The sequence below is a fragment of the Drosophila elegans genome, unplaced genomic scaffold, assembly GCF_018152505.1.
Source record: "Drosophila elegans isolate 14027-0461.03 unplaced genomic scaffold, ASM1815250v1 contig_149, whole genome shotgun sequence".
Taxonomy (NCBI): Eukaryota; Metazoa; Arthropoda; class Insecta; order Diptera; family Drosophilidae; genus Drosophila; species Drosophila elegans.
In genome coordinates, this window is record NW_024545513.1 from 12507084 (window position 1) to 12530852 (window position 23769).

General features: G+C 37.3%; 4 protein-coding genes across 4 annotated transcripts; 1 reads left to right on the top strand and 3 right to left on the bottom strand.

The window, feature by feature from the left end:
* Positions 1–972: 972 nt before the first annotated feature.
* On the bottom strand, positions 973–2741 carry LOC108137088 (basic salivary proline-rich protein 1). The gene has a single exon (XM_017258614.1). It carries the CDS (start codon positions 2422–2424, stop codon positions 1324–1326), a length of 1101 nt encoding a protein of 366 aa, XP_017114103.1. The 5' UTR covers positions 2425–2741; the 3' UTR covers positions 973–1323.
* Positions 2742–4238: 1497 nt separating this feature from the next.
* LOC108137087 (cuticle protein 16.5) lies at positions 4239–5209 on the bottom strand. Its single transcript, XM_017258613.2, has 2 exons — positions 5123–5209; positions 4239–4996 (listed from the first exon to the last, which is right to left on the bottom strand). The coding sequence occupies exons 1-2, from the start codon at positions 5123–5125 to the stop codon at positions 4391–4393; spliced, it is 609 nt and encodes a 202-aa protein (XP_017114102.1). The 5' UTR covers positions 5126–5209; the 3' UTR covers positions 4239–4390.
* Positions 5210–7528: 2319 nt separating this feature from the next.
* On the bottom strand, positions 7529–8897 carry LOC108137080. The gene is made up of 2 exons (XM_017258605.1): positions 8850–8897; positions 7529–8756 (listed from the first exon to the last, which is right to left on the bottom strand). The coding sequence occupies exons 1-2, from the start codon at positions 8850–8852 to the stop codon at positions 7584–7586; spliced, it is 1176 nt and encodes a 391-aa protein (XP_017114094.1). The 5' UTR covers positions 8853–8897; the 3' UTR covers positions 7529–7583.
* Positions 8898–14739: 5842 nt separating this feature from the next.
* LOC121467567 lies at positions 14740–20845 on the top strand. Its single transcript, XM_041709203.1, has 4 exons — positions 14740–15089; positions 15167–15304; positions 15372–15552; positions 20655–20845. The coding sequence occupies exons 1-4, from the start codon at positions 15018–15020 to the stop codon at positions 20843–20845; spliced, it is 582 nt and encodes a 193-aa protein (XP_041565137.1). The 5' UTR covers positions 14740–15017.
* The last annotated feature ends 2924 nt before the right edge of the window (positions 20846–23769 follow it).

Below are 23769 nucleotides of genomic sequence, written 5' to 3' on the forward strand. Positions count from 1 at the left end.
TCCCGAACAAAAGACCTAAAGTAATTTTCTTCTTTTTGCAGACTCTTCAAAATCCATAAAAAACTGGCATAAAAGTATTTAAATGTGTTTATTGAATCTTAAGCAACAACACAGCCATAAATAATTCAGTGGAGACATAAAATAAAGATGAATAGAAATCAATTCGGGCTAGCTAAAGTCTGTCGTTTTTTTTTTGCTATAATTTTGTATGTCTTTTGAAATGAATGCCCGAAAATGGGGCTTGAATAGATCTGAACTTTATAGATGGAAAAATTCCCATGTTATGCATGAAAAAGAAATCTATTATCATAAATGTTCTTGAAGGGAAACAGAAACAGACGTCAGAAACAAGTTTTGACCTAAGTCAATTTTGCAGTCATAACAGATATAATCAAAGCCTATTATGTTTACCCTTTAGGAGGTCAGTTTGCTTTTTTTTCTTCGCTCTTCTTTGACGTCAATTAATAATTAACGCACAACACGTGTTTTGTAGTCATAATTAATAATTTTTGCTTTAGTTGAAAACCTTGTGATTAATAGCTTTCGAAGTTGTCATATGCATCAACTTATTATTTGAATTTGTAGCAAGAACTGATTTCAAACCTGTTTATTTTTATGTTCACAATAATTGTGTATTATAACACGGCTAAAATTTTATACTTTTGAAATATAGCTTTCAATTTGTAAGTTAATATATATTTGCAAGTTATAGATTCGTAATAGTATTTATCTGTGTTCAATTAATAAAAGAGAACACAACTTCTATTACATATTTTTTTCTTTAATCAAAATGTTTACAACTATATTTTTTGATCTAAAATATATAGTGATTGTGGTCAAAAGTTAAACAATTCATCCGTAAAACACATAAAATTTCCAAAGTTCAGTAAACTTTTAGGGATACAACCTATAGATCGTAAACAATGTGTGCATACTTTGATTATAATCCACAATAAACCCACTCATCATGTTTTTTTCAGGCTTTTATCGCTTTGTCCCGACTTTTTCATAATTTATGAAACAGATGTCTAGCCCTGGTGTATGCATAAAACATATATAAATATATATTTGTTTATCAATCACGGCTATAGATTGTCTCGTTTATGGTTATCAGTCAGTTTGGCGATTTGATTTGATTAGCATAAAGACAAACGTTTTGTCAGTCCGATCAGCCACGTTTATGGCCGCAAAAAAAATATATTACAATAATAAAAACACAGATGGAAAAATATGAAACAAAAAATGAATGATAATTTATAATGAACTTGTTGGTGCTCTAACTATTCAATATAGTCCCGAAATGGGGGCCATAAAGCCTTTGGGTTACTTGGCCCGCTGGTAGACATATCCGCCATTTGTTGCATAGACGGTATCCGCTGTGCTCTTGGGATCATCAGCCAATGTAGGAGGCTTCACCACTTCTTCGGGTTTTTGCTCCTTTTCCGGCTCATCGGAGTAGCCGGGCGGTGCAGGTCCTCCGAAACCGGGTCCAAATTGCTGATATGGATTCTGTCCGGGCACTGGTCCTCCGAATCCCATGGGTACATTGAATCCGCCCGGGTTGGCTGCTTGGAAGGGTCCTTGGGGATTGGTCAGAGGCAATCCCTGGTTAGTGAGGAATTCTGGGAAGGGTCCTCCTTGTGGTGGGAAGTTAGCTCCTGGTGGTGGGAAGCCATTTCCGGGACCTCCTTGTGGCGAAAAGGGTGGTCCTTGTGGTGGAAATGGTCCTGGCTGTGTTGAAAATGGAGCTCCTTGTGGTGGGAAACCAGGCCCTTGTGGTGGGAAACCAGCTCCCTGTGGTGGGAATCCGGCTCCCTGTGGTGGAAACCCTGCTCCCTGTGGTGGGAAACCTGCTCCCTGTGGTGGGAAACCAGCTCCCTGTGGTGGGAAACCAGCTCCCTGTGATGTGAAACCTGCACCCTGTGATGGGAAACCTGCTCCCTGTGATGGGAAACCTGCTCCCTGTGGTGAAAAACCGGGTCCCTGAGGAAATCCCCCTCCCTGAGCACCAAAAGGACCTCCAGCATTGGGAGGCAGCTGGAAAGCGGCATTCGGAGCTCCCCCCGGGAAGGGCCCTCCATTGGGATAGGCCGAGGGCACCGGACCGATTCCAGGACCCTGCCCCTCGCCAGGACCTCCGCCGAAGCCGAAGAAGGGCGGGTAGATGGGCAGGGGGAAGTTTGGCGGCTGGACGGGCGGTGGTGGAACGTTGCCGCCCGTGGGAATGGCGTAGCCCGGCGGCAGTGGTAATCCGGTGGAGGGATAGAACCCAGACGGATCCTTCTGGACCTCCGTCGCGTCATCAGATCCAGTGGGTGCATCCTGCTGTGCACTGGGCGGAATGTAGTCCTTATCCAGGTGTCTCACATCACCGCTAATTAGGGGTAGAAGCAGGACCAGAACGGCCAATGGCTGCTGCATCATCTCGTGGTGCGGATTTCGTTACTCTGGGAGCTTCCACGACGATGGAAACTATGTGGCCACGGGCCTCGAAGTCGGCACTTATAAGTCAGCATATTACATAAATCGCGGCACGGCTCATTTCACTTTCCCATTCGACGAACGGAAATTGCTTTGCATCATCATCACAAAGGTTCCATAAATAGTCGCGAATGGTCTGCTAACCAAAGGTGCGAGGGGAAGTGCCAAAATTGAACTATAAAAATTAATTTGTCGGCCGGATTTAACATAAATAAACCAACGCCGAAATCGAATGCCAAATTTAGCATATGGAAAAGAGACGATGAGAAGTGGCTCTATGAAAGAAAGAAAGAAAGAAAGGCAAAATAAAAGATAATAACATTTTTAACAACTTCGAAGCCAAATCAGTGTTGATAGGACCCAAAAACAGGTTTAAGCTTTCCAGTGTTGACAAGTTCATACTAAAGGAAAAGCTTTAAAGAGGGACTACTAAATTATAAGCTCAGTTTAATCAAAAAGCTTTTTAGAAACCCTTAAAATTAGCAGAAAAGCTTGCAAAAAAAGTCACATCTTCCAATCGAAGCTCTAAGCTGTTTAAAAAAAGCTCTATGGATTAATCAAAGCATTATGTTAAAATTTGTCAGCTCAATACTATTATATTAAAGATTTGTTAGTGTGTGTCTACAACTTGTACTCGCTGAATTAAAACATTATGAATAATCTGAATGCAAGACTGAAAACTATGAACACTCATAAATTAATTATAAATTTTATGTTCTGGTTTTAAATAGCCTAAAAACGTTGACACTTTGGGCGGTGATGTCAAAACTCTGAACTTATGTCACTTGTTTAGAAGTTCTTTAGTTCGATCATAATGTTTATGCATATCTTTGAAAACTATATATTCAAGTTTAATTCCGATATTTGCATTTATGCAAGAGTTTCCTTTTCCTATTTTTGGGTTTTAGGACAAAGGTTTTGTAAATGGCAAATAAACCAGTTGTCTATTTAAATTATTCAAACCACTTACTTCTGACGTCCGATTACTGAACTATTAACATCAATTAATTTGCATTTTCTTTGTTTTTTGTGTCTTTTGGATTCGTCTTCAAAGTTTTGGGATCGGCAATAAAAATTAATATAATTTCAGGTTTTGTAATTAAAAAATTGGTATTTGTTAAGCGCTGTTAACTTGATTATATAAGTTAATACAATAAAATCTTGTTTTCACCAGCTGAATTTTGTTAATTGTGTAAATTTGCTTAATATTCTTTTTCTATTCTTAGTTCTTAGAAGTCTGTAGATGAAATTGTGTGGTTATCAATCAGATGGAGATATTATGTGGATCATTCCTTTATTCTCATGCATACTTTTGAACCAAAACTATATATTTTCTTTTCCGAATATTTATATTTGTATAAAAAAAAACTTAAAAATCAAGGAATTATGAACGTATGTTCATAATTCTAAAATAAACTAATATTAATGTCTAGGAATAATCGTATTAAATGATTTTTTTGGGTGATATTTAATTAAAAAATTAAGATGTTGGTAAACAAAATTGGGTTTAATTTAAAAACAACATGCTATTAAAAAATGATTTATCAAAATAATTGGGCTTCCTAAAATAGGGATCTTAAGGCCACTTTCCTCATTTTATTATGTATTTTATTCTAAGTTAATTTAAATGTAATACGGATTTATTTAAGACCAAGCATTTAGGGCAGAGCTTTTTTTAATCTAAAATTATTGTTAGTATTTGTTTAGTTTAAGGGGCTCCCCCTGGATGGCAAACCACAGTAAAAATACATTTTTAATTCGTGTTATTGGATTCTTTTTACTTTCGGTTGTTAACAAAGTTTACAATACAATAGAAAAAAAAATAAGATGGTGAATTTGGGGCAGAGTATGTATGTATGTATTTACACTGTTTCGACGGATTCAGTTGCAGACCTCCTTCCTGAGCTCCTTACTTCCTGTAGACATAGCCACCGTTGGAGGCGTACTGGGTGCCCACATCCACGGAGGGAGCAGAGTAGCTCTGGACAGGGGCGGAGTAGCTCACCGAGGGGGCAGAGTATGACTGCTGGACGGCAGGAGCGGAGTAGCTCACCGAGGGGGCGGAGTAGCTCACCGATGGGGCGGCATAGGTCTGCTGGACAGCAGGAGCGGAGTAGCTGACGGCGGGAGCGGCGTACGACTGCTGGACAGCAGGGGCGGAGTAGCTCACCGAGGGGGCAGAGTAGCTAACCGAGGGGGCAGAGTAGCTGACCGATGGAGCAGGGGCGGAGTAGCTCACGGAGGGGGCAGAGTAGGTCCTCTGGACGACCGGGGCGGAGTAGGTCCTCTGGACGACAGGAGCGGAGTAGGTCTGCACGGGGGGCAGGTACTCGTTGCTGGGGGCGACATAGCTCTGCTGGACAGCAGGGGCGGAATACGTCTGCTGGACAGCAGGGGCGGAGTAGCTCACCGAGGGGGCGGCGTACGACTGCTGGACGGGCGGCAAGTACTCGTTGCTCAGGTGGCTCACATCGGCGGCCGCGCAGGCGAACAGGGCGAACACAATGTAGAATTTCTGCAAGTAGGATAACCAAAAACACTTCACGTTAACACATTGCAAAAACACCATAAAAAATAATAAAAAAAAATATTTTTGCTTATTTTGAAATTATTTTGGTACAGCTGGTAATCCTTTACTGACCATTTTGAGGGTCTGTGGGTTTTTGACTTTGGAAGCGACTGTGCTGGATGAGCTAGAGGCTGCGACTGATGCCGGTCCCTAGAGCGGGCTTTTAATTTATAGCGGCCGGCCGGTCCGAAGAAAAGCCCCGGTTTGAAGCGGAGCGGGCTTCAACTGCAGCGTCAACCGCCGAAGAAGAAGAAGACCAACGGCCAGCAGACCAACAAGAAGCGGCGGCAGAAGTCGTCATCCATAAATTCAGCACATACAGCCAGAGGTGCCTTAAGTTCAGAGCCAATTTCACAGCTAGATTTTCGCAAAACTTATTGTCAAAAACAAATTAATTAGAAAAAAAATAGGAAATTGTTTAAAAATTATTAAATACTTTACAACAAAATTTGATGTGCTATTAATGCATTCAAGTCTCTTACAGTTATAGCAAAAATGAATTTGTCTCTACATAATCCTATTGCAACTTTAAATTACTAATTTAACCCAAAAAATGACAGATTTTAATATATCATATACGTTTGCATTGTTTAAATTTATAATTTAACATTATAATTGTATAATTTTTTCCCACAATTACCTAAAATTCATAAAACTTCGATGTCTTATTGATTATAGTCAGATTTGAAAAAATATAAGTAAGTAATGATGGTTAAATGTAGAGGCATTGACTCTGAAATATGAAATAAACAAAAACATTTTAGATATTATTTGCAAAGTCAATTATTTAACTGCTGTTTACAACTTCTCACACTATGTATATATGAAACAATTATTTTAACTAGCTACTCATTTTGAATTGGCAAACAATAATAAATTATAATTTAATAGCCCTTACACCTACATTGTTATATAGCTTATATAGCAATAAATTGGCTAATTTGGCAGCACTAATCAGGGCGGGGGGCATACAAATATAAGGCAAAACTACCAAACGGAAAATCACATAAAAATTAAATTTAACATAAAACGAACGAAATCGCACATGCAAACGGGTTTGCCTCATTTACAATATTTTATTTTTTTCATTGACGCAACGGGTTTTTGGTGGGTGAACTACTTTGGGACACATCTTTTGCGGTGTCTTCCATTAGGCTTATTAGCGGGGTGTTCCGGGGGGTTTGTCTGGGATCGGCAGACCAAAAACTGAAGACCCTCCACTAATTAACATTCAATTTAACACATTAAAAGCGCCACGCAAGCTTTTCTCGTTTTAGCCACTTTTCGGTGGTTAACCGCAGAAATGGTACGACTCCAGAAGGAGAGCCATTTGCAGATCTGGCCTCGTCAGAGACACTCGGCTAGATTGATGGCCCCCAGAATGTCGTGTTCGGAAACAGATCCACTCGCACTTTCTAAAAAGCCATAAACACAAAAAGCCCATCAGAAAAGCCGGCAGAAGACGGCCTTGAGAACAGCCGCCGCAGAGTTACGAGTTCCCGAGCTGGCTTTACATAATAAGTAACAACTTTTACTCGCATCCACATCTTGTGGCTGCCCAGTGCCCATGAACTTGAAATGCAGCGAGCAATAACGCCAATGCACAGCAAAAAAATTGATTATTTCGACAATCAATCTTTAGTTTTGATGTAATAGTTTATTACGATAAAATTAGATTATAATTGGAAAAACAAAAATAAATTTAAAAAAAAGGCTTTTACATTTCTAAAAGCAGATAAACAAATTGGCAATCTTAAAAAAATCATTCAGTTTGTTTTGATTTGAAATTGTTTATTTAATGTTTTTATATTTAAATAACAAACAATACTAAGTGTATATAAAAAAGTAACATTTGCTTAAATAGCCACAAGCTTAATATAGTAAATAGCTAAAATCAACGATTCTCTAAGCACCGTTCCTTCAACAATTGAAAAAAGTTAATAACTAATCAAGTCTTGAATTTGAATTGCGAGAAAGTGTGTTTAACACTAATTCTAAGTAAAGGGTGAAATATATAATGAATAGTTTAAATTAATTTGTATCTTGATTTCAGAAGCTGGTTCATCTCTCAGCGTAGAAATAAATTAAGGTTGGAACACCAAGCATGACGACAAGTTGATGCAAGTCAGGGTTCATAAACTGGAGTTGGAGAAACTTAAATTAAACATGAGTATTCCGAGAACTATAATTAGGCAACAGTGAACGGAAATTGCTGATCCCCAAAACTGGTATTTCAAAACAGTTATAAGAAAAATACCTATGTGTATGTGTAATCGTTGCCGTTTCTGAAACTTTAAAATAAGAATACACAAACAACGTTTATCTCTCCCGCTTTGCTTAGTTCAGTTCAAAATCAATAAATACATTGATAAAAATTGTTAGAATTGCAAAACTATTACCTATTAGATTTCTTAATCGATAAGCCAAATTTCTGACTGTTTTCAGTCACTGATAATTTAAATGAAAATACGTACCACATTTTATAAAAATATTTTGTAAATTTATTAGACTCTGGGGTTTTTAATAACTTAACTTAGTAAACATAACCGCCATTGGAGGCGTACTGGGTCTCCTGGCCAGCGTTCGAGTAGGTTGCCTGTAAATGGGCGGGAGTGATTGTGTCGCCACCGATGGCCGCCGGAACATGGTTCTCGGGATTGAACTCTTCGATTCCATTCGAAGCGGGCTCCTCGTATAGATGGGCAGGTGTGATAGTGTTGGCTCCAATTGCGATGGAGGCCTGTCCCTGGACATAGGCAGGGATCAGGTCGACGGGTTGGTAGCTACTGACATCCGAACCAGGAACGACGGCCTTGGTGTGGCTATGAATGTAACTGGACTGCTGATAGGAGCTGGAATCTCCTCCAGGAACAACAGCGGGCTGATAAGAGCTGGAATCTCCTCCGGGCACCACAGTTTGTTGTTGCTGAATATACCTGTAGTGAGCCTCACGATCGGCCTGCGGAATAAACTTCTCTGGAGTGTAAGTATCAGCGCCAATAGCAGCAGGAACTGGTGCATACGTATCAGCTCCAATAGCCGCTGGCACAGAAACTACTTCAGAAGCATCAGCTCCAGAAGAAGCTTGCTTAAGATAAGCGGGAGTATATTCAGCGGGTTGGTAAGAGCTCGAATCGCCACCAGGAACAACCTCAGCAGCAACCGCTCCGGAAGAAGCCTGTTTCAGATAAGCGGGAGTATATTCATCCGGCTGGTAAGAGCTTGAATCGCCACCAGGAACAATCTCAGCGGACTTCAAGTGCTCGGGAGTGTATTCAGCGGGTTGGTAAGAGCTCGAATCGCCACCAGGAACAACATCAGCGGACTTCAAGTGCTCGGGAGTGTATTCAGCGGGTTGGTAAGAGCTCGAATCGCCACCAGGAACAACCTGAGCATCAACAGCTCCAGAAGAAGCCTGCTTAAGATAAGCGGGAGTGTGTTCAGCTGGCTGGTAAGAGCTAGAATCGCCACCAGGAACCACTTCAGCTGCAACAGCCCCAGTGGAGGCCTGTGTTAGATGAGCGGAAGTGTATTCAGAAGGCTGGTAGGAGCTAGAGTCACCGCCTGGCACGACTGCTGAAGATGAGGAGGACGACGAGTAAGAGGCGGAGAATCCATAGCCTCCATCAGCTGACAGCCCCAACTTCAGGTGACTGACATCTGCGGCAACCAGGCCGATAAGGGCCAAAGCGATGACGTAGAACTTCTGCAAGAGACGAATAAAAAAAATGGGGATAAGAAAGTGTGTTGGGAAGCGGCAATAATATCCGCGGTGATTCCCCCTAGAACCGAAACTCACCATGTTTGGACCGTATCTGTTGATCTGAGGAGGGGCGTTTTAGGTTTTTATACCCACAAAAGATTATGGGCCTATGCTAATTGGAGTTTTGTTTTGATCTTCGCTTGATTTGGCTCCTCAAAAATTATTGTCTACCATCTGCCAGTATTTTCTTTTTTTGTTTTTTTTTCGAGTTGCAAATTTGCATAGGTAACATAACAAAGCCGGCGATCTTATCAACTTGATTAGAACCTCTCCGGGTCCGAACGCCTTGGCCTTTCCGTCAATTAAACTATCGTCTGGCTTATATACAGAGAGAAAATTTGTCATACATTTGTTTTATTTTGATAGATCCTATTGGAGTGGGGTAAAACCGACCACCATATAATAGCAACCTTAAATGTTCTATAAAATCCAAAATCTGTCCGTTTAATGTTGTATATATAATATGAAATTAATGTAAAAGCGATGTCTAAAATAAAAATAGCCACTTTTCTCAATGATTTAAAATTTTGTATTAATTATTATTATTAGCTTGTTTAATTTTAAAGTCTTTATGGGATTAAGTATTTCTTTTTGTTCCGTGTCCGACTTCATCCTTCCGATAGTTTGCTAAGTGGAGTTACTGATTAGCGCCTGACAAGTTCAGCCGGGTGTCATAATCAGCTTGGTTCGGTAACCAGTTCTCAGTCTTTTGGCCAAGAGTCTAAGATCTGCCAATGAGTCTGCTAATTGGGTTGGGGAAATCAATCGATAGGTGCTTAAACACGCATCGAAGTTGCTGATCAGATTAATTCGTTTTGGTTTTTGTATGGCACAAGAATAGACTCGTTGTATACCCCGCAAAAGTTAATTAATAAAGCCAAAAAGGCATCGTTGATTTTAATTTTAAGTGATTCAGTGTGCAGACTGAGAAATATCCAGTTTTGGATTAGTTTCGCCAATTTTGGCAACCATGGTGAATGCATTATGAAAATAACCTTTATATAAAGTTTCAGCTTACACTTTATGGATGAATTTATACGCTCGACTGATTTTATGGTTAACATTTGGTGAAATTAGCTTAACTTAATAAATTTTACTGATTTTCATAATGAACGTTGAAGAGGAGCTGGTTCAAAATCGAATCATTAAAAATGGTGTAAGAGTAGGGTATAATTTTGATTATATATTATATTAACCGCAAAAAGAGGTATATAATGAAGTTGGTTCATATGTTCTCAGCCAAAAACCTAGCATAATTAACGAACGTTGAACTGGGGAAAATGATCGAAACTTGTTTATGCCAAATCGGATTTTTGTTTATTGATTTGTTTTGTCAAATATATGAAAATAGATGGTCCGTCGTCAATGGAGCTTATATCTTAATTGTATGAGAAATGACTAAATAAAAATGTATTCAATAATTGATGGAGTTTTAAGGTAGAGCTATTAATGACAATAAGTAAATTCATAAAAAATGATCAAAGACTAAATAAACAAATATTTTAAATTACTGTTGTGGATATCTTAAGGTTATTTTATATAATTGTAATCTATTTGCACCATTTCAGTGTCAAGGATATGTAAATTGAATTACTTCATAACACAAATTTGCATTCCTATGTTAATAAGTGAATAGCTTTTAAAATTGTTTATGTTTATATGTGCATCTATATATACAAGATTTATGAAAAAATATTTAAAAATATATATGACAAACATAAATATATATATACTTCATTTGTTTTTTAATAAATTTACAAATTTATTTATTTGAGTTTATTAATGTTTTGTCTAGATTATGCCTACAAAACTTGAAAATGTTTACCAATTTATGCAGATAGAATATTTTGATTGGTTTTGTGATAAAAATATGATTGCCCATAAAATTCTTTCATTATTTTTTATTTGAAAGCTTAAATTAATAACAACTGAGCAGAAATACTGTGTTTCCATATTATAATATTATCCATTTGTCTTTTTATTCTTACAAATTTATTCAGTTAATTATGTGCATTAATGTTTTGATCAGTCCTATTTTTACAGACTCCCGGTGACGTCAAGCTATTGACTGTATAAAATCTGGAATTATATCTTTAGAGCATGCAAAGTTTCAGATGCGGCCAGCTTTTTTTTTCAGCCATGTCTAGTGTGAATCACTCGGATTGGCGGAGATTCTTTGACGATTCGGTTTCGGGCATCCAAACTCGTTTTGGAACATTAACTTTAGGCCCGAAAACATTCAGACTTCATGTCTTGCCATGTCTGGAATACAGTTTTTGTTTTGACCTCCCTTTCATTTAATTATGAATATTTATGCTTTGAGTGGTGTAATTAAAAGACAAGAACACAATAAAATATAAGCCTTAAATATATTTATGGCCTTTATGTAAAACAAATGTCAGAGTCTGTCCAAAAATCAGGTTGAGCTACAAAAGATTTATAATTATGGTTAAATCTTAAATGTATGTTTATATATATATTTGTTTTCGTTCTTTCTCTTTGACTGCCAAACAATAGATCAAGTTTGAACAAGTTGTATATACATTTATTGATATTGATTATGCATTTAAGAGTCAAACTTGTTGGTGACTTAACAGAGGTGTGGATCTCAGATGGGAGCTTAGCCCTCAATTATTTTCGCCAGCTCTTGGACATGCACAGAGAGAAAAAACATCTGCCGACACTCTTTCTCACATATATAGTATGAATTATGAAATTATTAATAGGGACTTTGACTTTACAATTATTATTTTAAAGAGTTTTTTTAATGATTAAAGAGTGTATAATATTATTGTCTGCTTAAGAGCATTTTATTTGTTTATTAAACCTCCTGAATTTAGTTCTAGTTTTGCCATTTTGTGATTTTTTTTTGTATTCCTTATATAATTTCATATTTTTTTTAAAGATATTACACCATTTGTTTTGTGTATATCATAACGAATAGGTCTTAAAAAGGGGATTTGATAACTAGAGAGACATATTTAAGTGTATACTTTTTTCTAGGATTCTTTAAAAATATATTTAATCTTTGACCCGCTTTGGCTCATCATTTTTGTCAGTACAAAAAACTTAATCTTTAGGCTTCCACTCTGATATAGTTGGTTGTTCTCTGGTAGCCCCCGGTGCTTTTCAAATATTTGTGCAGCTCGCATGTTTGAGGATGGCAAATGTTTGTCGGGGGTCTCGGCCCACGGCAGCGGCCATAAAAAATTGCGGAACCGGCGGTGACAAACGCGGCATATTGTTTGGCCCCACAGCAACAACAACAATAAGAACACCAACAACAGACCCCTTTTACACCTGAAAACCCCCTTTGGGGGTACATATGCATGCATGTTAGACACACTTGTTAGCCAGGTATTTTGGCCACGTCTTGAGTTCGAGTCGCCGGCGATCGTTATGAGAAAAACGACGCTTAAATAAGACAAGCACGGTGAGCTCTTAAATAACGTTTGCCAAATTGCATTTCTGTTTAACATTTTGCAAAGCCCCACAAAACGATGTTTGCATGTTGCAGATGCTGCTCTTGGGCAATTCCCGAGCGATGGAGATCTTAAGGTTAGGTTATGAGTCTTAATATGAAAGCTGGTCAGTAATTCATAAGGTGGCATTGTCCATTTAAAAGTAAAAGCCCCATTAATCTGATAAGCCGTTTTTTTTTTGGCACAAATGATGTTAATTAAATAATTAAAGTTTGTCAGCACTTCAGTGTGAAAAATGTTTATTCTTTGAATATATTTTGCTTGTCGGTGTACTTTGGAAATTTTTAAAGAGGGTTTGCACTCTGTTTACGCAGTAAAATCTTTCACAAACAGTTTTAGTTTAGACATGTTTTTAATTATAGTCCATTTTAATATTAAGCTTAATTCATTTCACATTTTTGATAACTATTAATTTTGATATAGGACTAAAGGAGTGTTATGTCAGTAAAACATTTGCTAAATAATGGTTATGTCTTATGATATTGGTTTTAAATGGTAGCACTAATATATATAGTTATACATATTTCAAGTAATAACAGTGCCTGTACATAAGCATTCATATTTCCACCACTGAACTCAAGCTAGCCGACTATTTGCCAAATTCTAGCACCAGCTGCGGCACAGCAAATATGTGTTCAGATCTCAATGCTAGATCAGCATGAATGTAAAACGCATTGGCTTGGGGTTATTTGTTCCGTAAATTCCCAGAGACTTGCCGTAAAGCAAACAGTTTCACGGCTTAATACGCCAGGTAAATAGACTGAGAAGCGCGTAGAACGGCGCTCCGAATTGGTTGACCGCCTTTTGTGCACCTGCAAAGCCGTGGAAAATGCGCTGAAGCACACAAAATCAAAATATGAAAAATCAGTCACCGTTTGGCTGATGTTTTTTTTTTATTTGTATTTTGTGGGATGCCACTTAATTGATTGACCAAATATCGCGGGGACTTTTCCATCTACTGCGTTAATTCGTCAAAAACGACGACGATCAATCGATGCGAAGGTTTCGGGTACTTGTTTGATTACTCGGCAGAAAAAGAGGTTGGCTAAATTCGGATAGCAGACCCTGACCTTCTCGTCTCGCTAAGTGCGAAACGTGTCAGAGTCCAAGACGAAATGGAATTAAATTTAATCATTGTTTTACGGCCATAATCCGCGAAAGTGAAGGGCAATCGAAGGAAGTCGTCTGCTGAGATCAGACAGTTCGGAGGTGTTGGTAGCAGAGCTTTACGACCAAGACACGTTAATTAAAAGTGTATTGAAAGCGAAATTAGCCTACAATTGTTGTGTGGTTTGAGCAAAGAAACTTCTTTCTTGCAGAAGATCTATTTGATTTGCCCGCATAATAAAGCCATCATCGTCGTGACATCTTCCATAAACTACGGTGGGGTTGCAAACTGGACCCAAAAAACTAGTTTAAGCATCGTCATGGGGCTGAAAACCACTTTTGCGATCGCGTAATTCGCTCGCAATTACAAAATCAAGTTTACCCGACACTTGAGCATCTCGAGATCGATGCCAGATCCCCTCTGATTGGCATAATTAGTGGCATTTCAGCTGTCATCGCCGATTGTGCCGCAAAATGTCATTCAATTTGTCAAATGATTTTACGATCGCACCGGCGGAATCTGCGCAATTGGGTGAGACCAATGGGGAAATGATTGCCAGCTATGTGAGACCAAAGCAAAACGCCTTTAAAGGCTAATTCTGTTTGTGGTTCTTTATAAATTCACTCTACGTTATGTAAATACCAAATGGGATTATTGATTTTTGCGGGGATTTTTGGCTGCTTGTTTTTTCATAAAACAACAAAGCTCCTATAAGCTAGGTGCTCAACTCTGCATAATGCCATTGAACTATAAAATAAGTCAAGACTGGTTAAAATTATATTCCTTATATTTTTTTCTATTTAATAAATATTTTATAATATGTTTTATGATTTTACTTCTTCCAATTTTTATATTATAAGAAAAAAATTCTTCTGCCTTACTTACCCATCTATCTCATTCAAATCAACACAGTTGTATTATACACGCAGAAAAATGGTTAGAAAGAGCATCCAATTTTTATTGGGTGAGAAAAAATTGGATGTTGTACCTATTTAAAATGAAAGATCAAATAACGGTGATGGTTATTTTAGCAATTTAAAAATGATACCTCCGATTGGTTTTTATATGCTTTGAATTGGATAAGACTGCCAACTTTGTTGGAAATGATGACTTATACTGGAATTCGAATTTCGATTAGTCAACTTTTTTGAAAGGCAGAAAAGAACTCGATTAATCTTAGTTGAAAATCGAATTCGACTGACTTTATTCAATCCTCGAAAATTCTGTTGAATTTATAGGTTAAGAGTTAAATTTTTATGAAAATAAATTTTTTCAATTCGAGAAAATTCATCATCAATACTTAAATTTACCAAAATAATATCACAAAAGTACATACAAACGATTATTTAACACGTATACGTGAAAATAAAAACAAACGGCAATTAATCATTCAAATAAAGTGTTCAATTTTTGTCAATTTTTAAGCCTACAAAAATCGATAACATCGATTATTTTACAATAATCGACAATCAACTCTCGACTATCATTGGCTTTGCATTTTTCATCCCTACTCTTTTCTGTTCTTTTCGGCTGCTCGCCACGCTCGCTTCGCTCGTTCCGGTATTGGGCGTTTTTTTGTGTTTAGTTCCTAGAAAATTCTACAAAAAGAGATGGATGAAAAAAGTTTGGAGTTTTTGGAAAATGTGGATCCCGAGAACGCAGAATTTTATATTGTTCTTTTTAAAGGTAAGTTCTCTCATGCTCATTAATTGATGCCTGAATTTATAAATCAACAATTTTCTAATAAATATTTTGTTTTCTAGGCAACGTTCTACGTACCAAGGCAGCCGAAAACTAATTTGGAAGGCGCGAAGCAGCCCAGGGGTAAATTATATGATAAATATACCTGTATAATAAAAGATTTGCGTGCTTCAGGATTACGGTCGAAAGAGTCCGAACAGGTATGTCATGAGAAATGTCCCTTTCCATTTCTATAAAGTTTCTTTTTTAACTTTTTTGTCTTAACAGCCAACAACTGTTCATGACGATGGAGTAAAGAGAGATGAACAGGGTGAAGTGAAGGAAGACCTGGAGTGGTTAAGACGATGCCTCGAACCCGAGGTTGAGGCTACTGAGCGGTGGAGTAGGACTTCTGATTATCGCCTCCATTCCTTAAGAGTTACTCCTACTAGAAAAAAGGCTATTTGTCGTCAAATGCATTCAATTACAATTTATTTGAAAATAAAGAACTTATTGAAAATTTTTTTAAGCAATTAAAATAGATATAATATCACTGGTAGATGGTTTTATGAACCAACTAAATAGCAACCATATACAAAAAAGTTGGATCAAGCAAACAAGCGCTTGTTTTGTCGAACTCTCTCAGTTGGTGAATATATCCAATTCCTGTGGATCCAAGAAAACTAGATAATCCAACCAACAAATTGGATCGCTCCCCAGCACCTATTTAAAATAGTTGTATTATCCAATTCACAGGTGTATATTTCCAACTATTTTTCTGCGTGTATTAATAATCCACCAACTCCACATAAAAGAGCATTTACTCTTTGATGAAGCAAATATGCTGTTGTTTCTCTATTTTTTTCCGACATTGTGTTCACACAGTTGAAAATTGGACAAGTATTTATTGTTATGATTTATGAAAGCGGCTTAGTCTTTGTTAGTCATTCGTTTTCAACGGGGAATCCCATTGAGGTAACCTCTATATACGCTGGTGTTCTACTGCCATCAGCTATTAGCATAATTTTGTTTTAATTATGTAATTTTTGGATAACACACGATGGTAATTTGTTTTCTGAAAAAAAAATCGTGGAAAGCCGCTGTAGCTAATGTCTTATTAATTTTTGAATGATTAATTTTTGTGATTTGATGACAAAATTGGATATGGATGTAGAGCAAACCCATTATGAAGGCATACTGTTGTGCATACTCAGTAGAAAACGAACCTTATAGTTTATTTAACTGAATATTCAATTTGTATTTATAAGACAGAAATTTGATAAGTTAAAACTACTTCTTATTTTTAAAGAGATAATTTTAGAAAAGTTATTGATTTCTTAACTTATGACCAATAATATATTTTGATGTAAAGTAAACAATATTTAAAAAGCTAAGTTTAACAATTGCTAAATCAAATATGTAAACAGATTATTATTATTCTTTAAAACCATATTTTTTGATAGAAACTTGAATGTATATTTAAAAGCTGCTAGCGGTTGTACTTGGTATAAAACAAACCACCCAAAAACCGGTTTCGATTTAGTAAGCAGCCCATAAGTAGGTACACTTTATTTTTTTAGCTAATTGGCGAATGCAGCCTAAAAGTAGGCGTATTAATTATTAAGACTTGTCTTGGGGCACTAAGATAAATGGCTTATCCCTGTGCCGAGATCTTAAAAATACCCCTTCTTTCAATTAAGCCAAGTGGCTGAGGTAGTAAAACAAAAATATGGTTGCCTACTTGTAGGCAGACCCATTAAAAATTAAGCAAATATCAAAGCAACAAAAAGAGGGGGGATAGTGCGGTTGTGGGCGATGCCCTGAGTAAAAGGACACTAAAATATTACGTGCACATGTTACATCGCAACTCGTCTTTGCCCATCTCATCTCCGATGAACTCAACTCATCTCGTCTGGAGACAAGACAAGCCCTAAGATGATGATGACTTCAACGGCGACAGGCACAAATAAAAAATCAACTTGGCAAAAGCCTCAAGCCCAAAGCAATCAAGCGAAATGAGGTGCAGTTGCCACGCCTCCAGTCCGATGCGCCTTTCTTTTCCGGGGAAAGCCGAAAATAATCACAAGGCGACAAAATGTTGCATATAATGCGGCTGCTTAGGAAGGACCATAAATAAAAGCCTCAGGCAACAGGACCAGGATGGCAGGACCGAAAAACAGTGCTGCCATAATTGGGGATAGAGAAATAAAATAAATAAATTAATATTATATTTATATATTTTCAATATTAACAGGACAAATTTTAGAAACACAAAAATGTATTTTTAATTCATAAATGAATTATACAACTAACATAGACTTAACTTGTTTTTTATAAAAAAAAATTTATAAAAATAAGTTAAGTCAATTAAAAGTCTTTACAATTGTAATAAAATCTCTTAAAAATATGATTGTATTGTAAGTAAATTTCAGCAAACATAAAAAAAATGAGAGAATAAAATTAGAGCATTGGAAAACAAAAAAAAAAAATTTTAAAAGTTATAAAACATCCAGATATGACATCTCTGAATCGGGCAAAGGACGAAGCAAGGATCAGCACACTGACTGACTGATGGATGGATGGATGGTTCGTGTTAATTATTTTGCTAAAATAATGCAAGAACAGCAACGAAAAATTTGACAAAATTTGATGCGCTCACATCGCCTACACCCCCATATTTTCCCCGAAAAATAGAAAAGCAAAACACTGAAATGAAAAATCGCAATTTCCTGGGCCCTGATAACCGCCGGCTACGAAAATTTTCTATATAGGAATATAAACAACAATAAAGAGCGGACGACAGCGACGGCTTAATGAGTGACGGGCGGTCATATTAGATGAGATGCGATGTGTTGGTGTCCCTGTGTGTGTGTGTGTAAATAAGTGTGTGTGTGTGTGTGCCCCTGTTAGTGTCACTACAGCAGTGTGTGGGTGTTGGTGAGTTATGGCACATTAAGCTCAGCTGCGACCACACTGAGATAATTATATAATAATAAATTGTTTTCACAAAAAATAAATATTTTAAAAACAATTTTTTATTACCAAGTTTTTATATTTTTTTAAACCTATGATTTTTGAAAAATTGGTCCGTATATATAATAAGAGTGACTGTTTTGTGCAGCTGTCACCCTATACTTATACTATGAATACATGACCAGTATATATTGATTGACATGTGAAAAAGTTATTTTAATCCAGCACATCCAATAGTGACATTTCTCTCACTGCATATGTGTGTGTGAAGGCTATATCTTCCTTTTTCGGGTGGATATCTGAACTCTTCTCGCATTCTTGGCCATTTGCATTATTCATGTGCTTGGGAGAGAGTTCTGAGGGGTGTGGTGTGGGTGGTGATGTGATGTGATGGGAAGGAGTGGAGAAAGTCGCGGTAGTTTTATTTTAAAGCCCAAGCGTTCATAAAAACCAAGCCCCAGACAAGTGCAGTTCGCTGTCGTGGGAGGTTCTGTGAAGGGGAACATAACTATATACCCTTTAATCAAGCTATAGTCAGATGATATCGTTGGAGTGCATTGAGAGATACGTGGTCCTTATAAGAAATGCGAAATATTTTTCTAATTATTATTATAATTATTATTAGTTTTATTACCTTAATTTTGTTAAGCCATAAGTCTTTAAATCGCAAGGTTTTCACCATGCTGGTTTGGAATTATTTATTTGCGGAATTTTTATGAGTGTGTGGAAAAAGTAAAACCTTAAGGCTTAAACTTAAAGATTCCTCATTCCCAAGAGCGTGTTCGTTTAAATCCACATCAAATCTTAAGTTTAGAATTCTATTATTTTATTAAATTTTACAGGGAGACAAAATTGCATGTCTATTTTAACTTTTAAAGAAATTCCAAAATCTGAAAAGTAAAATTCATTATTAATTTAAGAAGTAGGATATTTATATATAAATAAAATTAAACTAAGCAACAATGTAGTCGTATGTTGTAGAAGTCGTAAATGTATAGTTGGCAAGGAGCCAAGCTTTTGAGCCATTTTCAATATTATTGGATTATTGTTTGAGAGCTTTTGTTTTGAGATGTGTTAATATAGAGTATTTCCGTGGTCATGGAGAATTTTTCGGGGAAAAGCCTCCCATCTCTTTTAAGTTCGCTTGGCTGAACGCTTTTGATGGCTTTTTTGGGGTACGTCATTCGTTGTTCGTCCATGAGACCGCGAGTCCATGGTGTGTTGATGCTGATGACAGCACCAGAATCCGACGGGATGAGGAGCCAGAAGGCTGAGGAGACCACGTCGACCTCATGATGAAGTTGTCGTTCATCGTTCTTCGTTCATCGTTCATCGGGGGCCTGCTCGTTAAGTTGCCTTCAAGTCAAGTTGTTTGACAATCTTCGCAGAAAGATTCGCGGGCAAAAGCAGGGGAAAAAAGTGTTATAAATTGCATTTAGTGTCGGGCCACGTCATTGCTGATTTGTTACGGCTGCCACGGTTAACTAAACTGGGGGGGAGGTGGGGGTAAGTCCCCTCCCCCCGAAAGGTCAAAACTCCAGGACTTTAACAATGGCTTCTGTCCGCACTCCGGTAGACCAGATACCAGATTTTCGATTTCAGAACCCACATCTCAGTGTGCTTCCCCTGTGCCAGCGCATATGCAAATTTGCGCTGGCAATGATGCGTTCTGGAATTCCGAATTGTTTACAAATTTCCAACAAAATGCTAGCGGGAGGAGCCTAGATATGCTAAAATAAAACTTCAAGTCATAAACTAAAGACTTTGTTTACAAATTAAATGCAGCATGCAACAAGCGACATCTTCATCGTGGCCTAGGAGGAAACCCATGGCAATATCCATATCCTCGCCTATCCAGATATGCGACTCCAGATAGAGGCCTTTGCTTTTGCTTATGAATTCGTTGGCCAGAGGTCTGCCTGGATCCCCTCCACCCTCCCCTCTGTTTATTCCCGATCCCTCCTGGCGCTTGGGTGTGATGTGTCCGTTGCACTGTCCTCCAGTCTGTCCGTCCGTACAGTGAGAAAAAAATATCCCGGGAAGTATAACAAAGTTTGAGGTGTTTTTCATATTTAAATTAAATGTACATTTAAGTGAGAAAAAGACCTCAAAAAATGGGTTGACGACTTTTGAGAAATGAAATGATGAAATAAAATTGATTTGGCTTATCGTTAATGGTAGTTGTTCATTATAATTAAATTGGTTTTTTTTTAAACATGCGTCACAGATAGTATGCAAAAATTGTTATGTACATAATTTGTGTGCAATAATACCAGTATAATTTGTTTGCCTATAAATTTGGTATTAATATATTTTGTTATTATATTTTATGACAAAAAGAAATTCAGAAGAGATTTAAATATAGATTTGTAAGATCATGAAAACATCATATAAAAATATATAACATCTCATTGCACTTCATTTGAGTATTTTTTTCCCCCTGTATATGTCGGTTTGTCCATTTTGTCCGCCGGCTCGTACTTTATGCCCACCGTATGCAAAGCAGCCCGAAGCCCAGCTACATGTGTTTTACATGAATTTTAAATGATATGTTAAATAAAAATGCGCAGCTAAACAGCCCAAGGCACCGCTTCACAGTGAAGACAACGAAAACGGACACGGGAATGGGATTGGGATTGGGATCGGGAATGGGAATGGGAGAAGCAACCACTGCAGCCACAGTGACTGCAAGGAGTGCGTGGACAGCTCACAAGGCACACGCAGACATAAAAACAGTGGTCGCGAATTTGAGATCCCGCAAATACTTGATTTACTTCACTCCACACTAGATGGCGTGTTATCAAAGTTTATTGTCCAATTAAATAATGCTGAAAACTATTATAAAAAGAAAGCGTTGATGAGAAAATATTTTTAACAAGTCTGAGACAATGGAAAAACATAAACAATAGATGGGCCAAAAAAAATTCGCTTGCAATACGGTATATTTAGTAAGACTATATGGACTTTTTTGCAATTAATTTAAATTTTTTAACATATCGCATATATGTATGCTATTTGCATTTGACTGTTTACTATTTTAATATATGGCAATTTAAATCAAATTTGAAAGTAGACTTAATTAAATTATCGATTCAAAAATGTGAACTAAAATTAGAATTCTTTTAAAATTAATAATTAAAATTAATATGAAAGTAGGGCTTATTAAAGTAAATTCAATAAATATTAATAGCTTACATATGCCAAGTCTGGTAAATAGCTAATAATAAGAAATATTTTATAAAAATATTTCAAAGTCAGAAATGATTTTTGCATATTTTTTAATTTGGGCTCAGCTTGTGTTTTAAAGCATTGCACTAATTAAATAATATACTTTTCCTTGACCCACCCACTGTGCAGGCGTACCAAAGGGCAGAGAAATGGACGCGGGGAGCTGGGGCAAAAACTATGCAAAGTTTATGCGAATCTAAAATATTTGCACTGGACAAGCGCATGCGCAGCACACTCAATTGTTCAAATACATTTATATATATCTTAAAGGCAGGCTAAAAACAAAAAAAAAAAAAAAAAAACAAGGGAAAAGGAAAATCCAGCAGGAAAGGGGAAAACTGGGCAGCAGCCGCCGATGGCCGATGGCCGGAGTTGAATGTTGAATGTTGGATGTTGGATGCTGCCTGATGCTATCAATTCAAAGTCAAATGGGGGGACAACAAAACAAATCGGCGCTGCATCTATAATGAGCCCCGGCCAACGTGGACCGAACTCAGATCCCTGGCTCAAAAATAAAAGAAAAACAGGCCGGGCCAAGGCCCCGAGTCGGAATTGATGAGAGCGGGCGACCATATGGCCAGCGGGCTCGGGTCCAAACCCAGACTGGCATTTGGGATCTGGGATCTGGGATCCAGGTCCAGACTCGGGGTCCGATGTTTTGACTTGCATGTGCCTCATTGAGTTGTTCTGTTCTGTTCCGTTCTGTTCTGGGCGAAGGCCCCTGTCCCCGATCTTCTTGTGCAGCACGATCGGCTACAGGGACACCCACCCAACGCACACACTCGGGCCCACAAGTGGGGTCAACAAAATAATAAAGAGCCCCCTGGGGTTCCCCAAAAAATTGGGAACCCCGATTGAAACCTTCTTGTTTTTTAACGGACAACACAATATTTGTATTCAAAGGTTTTTCTATGGTCAAATAATTATTATGAAATATTTAAACAAAAAATACATGTATTGATCAAAACTATTTTTTGGATAAATGAATAAAAAGCAAGTTTTATTAGTATACCCTAAAAAATCAGAAATATTTAAAGATTAAAGATATACAAGAATGATTTATTAAAGGAAATAAAGTAATTTTAACAATTCTATGTCAATATATAAATAAATAAAATTAACTTAATATGTAAATGAAATGCAAGGTAAGCCAATGAAAATATTTTATTTCATATTCATTATAAAGAATTGGTTCCACTGCTAGCATTTTGACCGCAGGTGTACCCACAGATTCGTCCAGTGCCCTGGGGCCATCACCGTTCCTAGTCCGATTCGCATTGATTGCAAAAATTGTTGAATGCCGCACAATTGAATCCGGTCGCGGGTCCATAAATGTCTTCATTATGATCTTGAGTAGTTTGGCCAATTTGCTGGGTCCAACTGACCAACCGATAATCGAGGATATAGAGGATATTGTGGGGTTTTCGACCACAAAGTTGAGTGTGTTATTCAATTTTGAATTGGAAATGGGAGTATGTAGGAAAATATTTACATTTAGAGCTTTTGACAATTTTGTTCCAAATGAAAAACTACAACTGAAAAAAACATATCACAAATATATCCCAAGAGTTATATTAATTCTCTTGTTTTTAAATTTAAAATACAACAAATTCTGTTTAAACGCAGTCGCTTAAATAAATATGTAAAATTTATTTTGATGTTGCATTATTTTATAACAAATATCAATCTGCCAATATGTCTGTGCTCTCGTTATTTAAGTAAGAAATTAAAATTGTATAAAACAATGAACTTCTTTGGTCATTCTCGGGGGAAAATTCGCAGTTGAAAAACTGTGCCAACACCCGGCAGACGAATTACCCATGTGACTGAAGGAAAAGTATGCAAATGCAACCGAAGTTCTTGTGGAAATCGGAGTTGGAGCTAAAATCGCACAAGGAAAGGCAAAGGAAAAGGCAAATCAGGCATTAAATTGCTCATGAGGCCGACAATTTCTTTAAACACAGAGCGCAGCGCAGCGGCTGAGTTGGTAATAGAAAAGGATTTGACTCGATTGAACACCCGAATTTGCAATTTTCGAGTTAAGCTCCGTTGCGCCCCCAACGCCTCGGAAAAAATGGTGGGCGGTGAGCTGAAATTATAGCCTGAGCCCAGGCAAGTGGAAGAGCAAACGGAGTTTTTGCCGTCTTTTTTCCAATTGCAGCCTATTTTTTTTGCGCTTTTTTCGGGGCCATCTCTTGGCCAAAGCACTTAACACGTCAACACGGTCGCCGGCACTGTTTTCCCAAGCAGTTTTCGGTGGGAGTTGTGATTTTGTCGGAGCAACGAACCGGGAATACGCTACTTCAGTGAGCCAATAAATACAATTAACAAAAAATATCAAATATAGAATGGTTTTCTTTTCAAAGCTTTTCAAGAAAATAATTAAAATTTGATAATTGATAAAAAACTCATGTATAGTTATACCAAATTATTTAACTAATCAAATTATAACAAAACATAAAGAACACATTATAATTGATTAACC

Coding starts and splice junctions, on each gene's coding strand:
- LOC121467567 (XM_041709203.1), top strand. CDS start 15,018: ATGAAAAAAGTTTGGAGTTTTTGGAAAATGTGGATCCCGAGAACGCAG. Junction 15,090..15,166: donor TTATATTGTTCTTTTTAAAG/GTAAGTTCTCTC, acceptor TTTGTTTTCTAG/GCAACGTTCTACGTACCAAG. Junction 15,305..15,371: donor GGTCGAAAGAGTCCGAACAG/GTATGTCATGAG, acceptor TTGTCTTAACAG/CCAACAACTGTTCATGACGA.
- LOC108137088 (XM_017258614.1), bottom strand. CDS start 2,424: ATGATGCAGCAGCCATTGGCCGTTCTGGTCCTGCTTCTACCCCTAATT.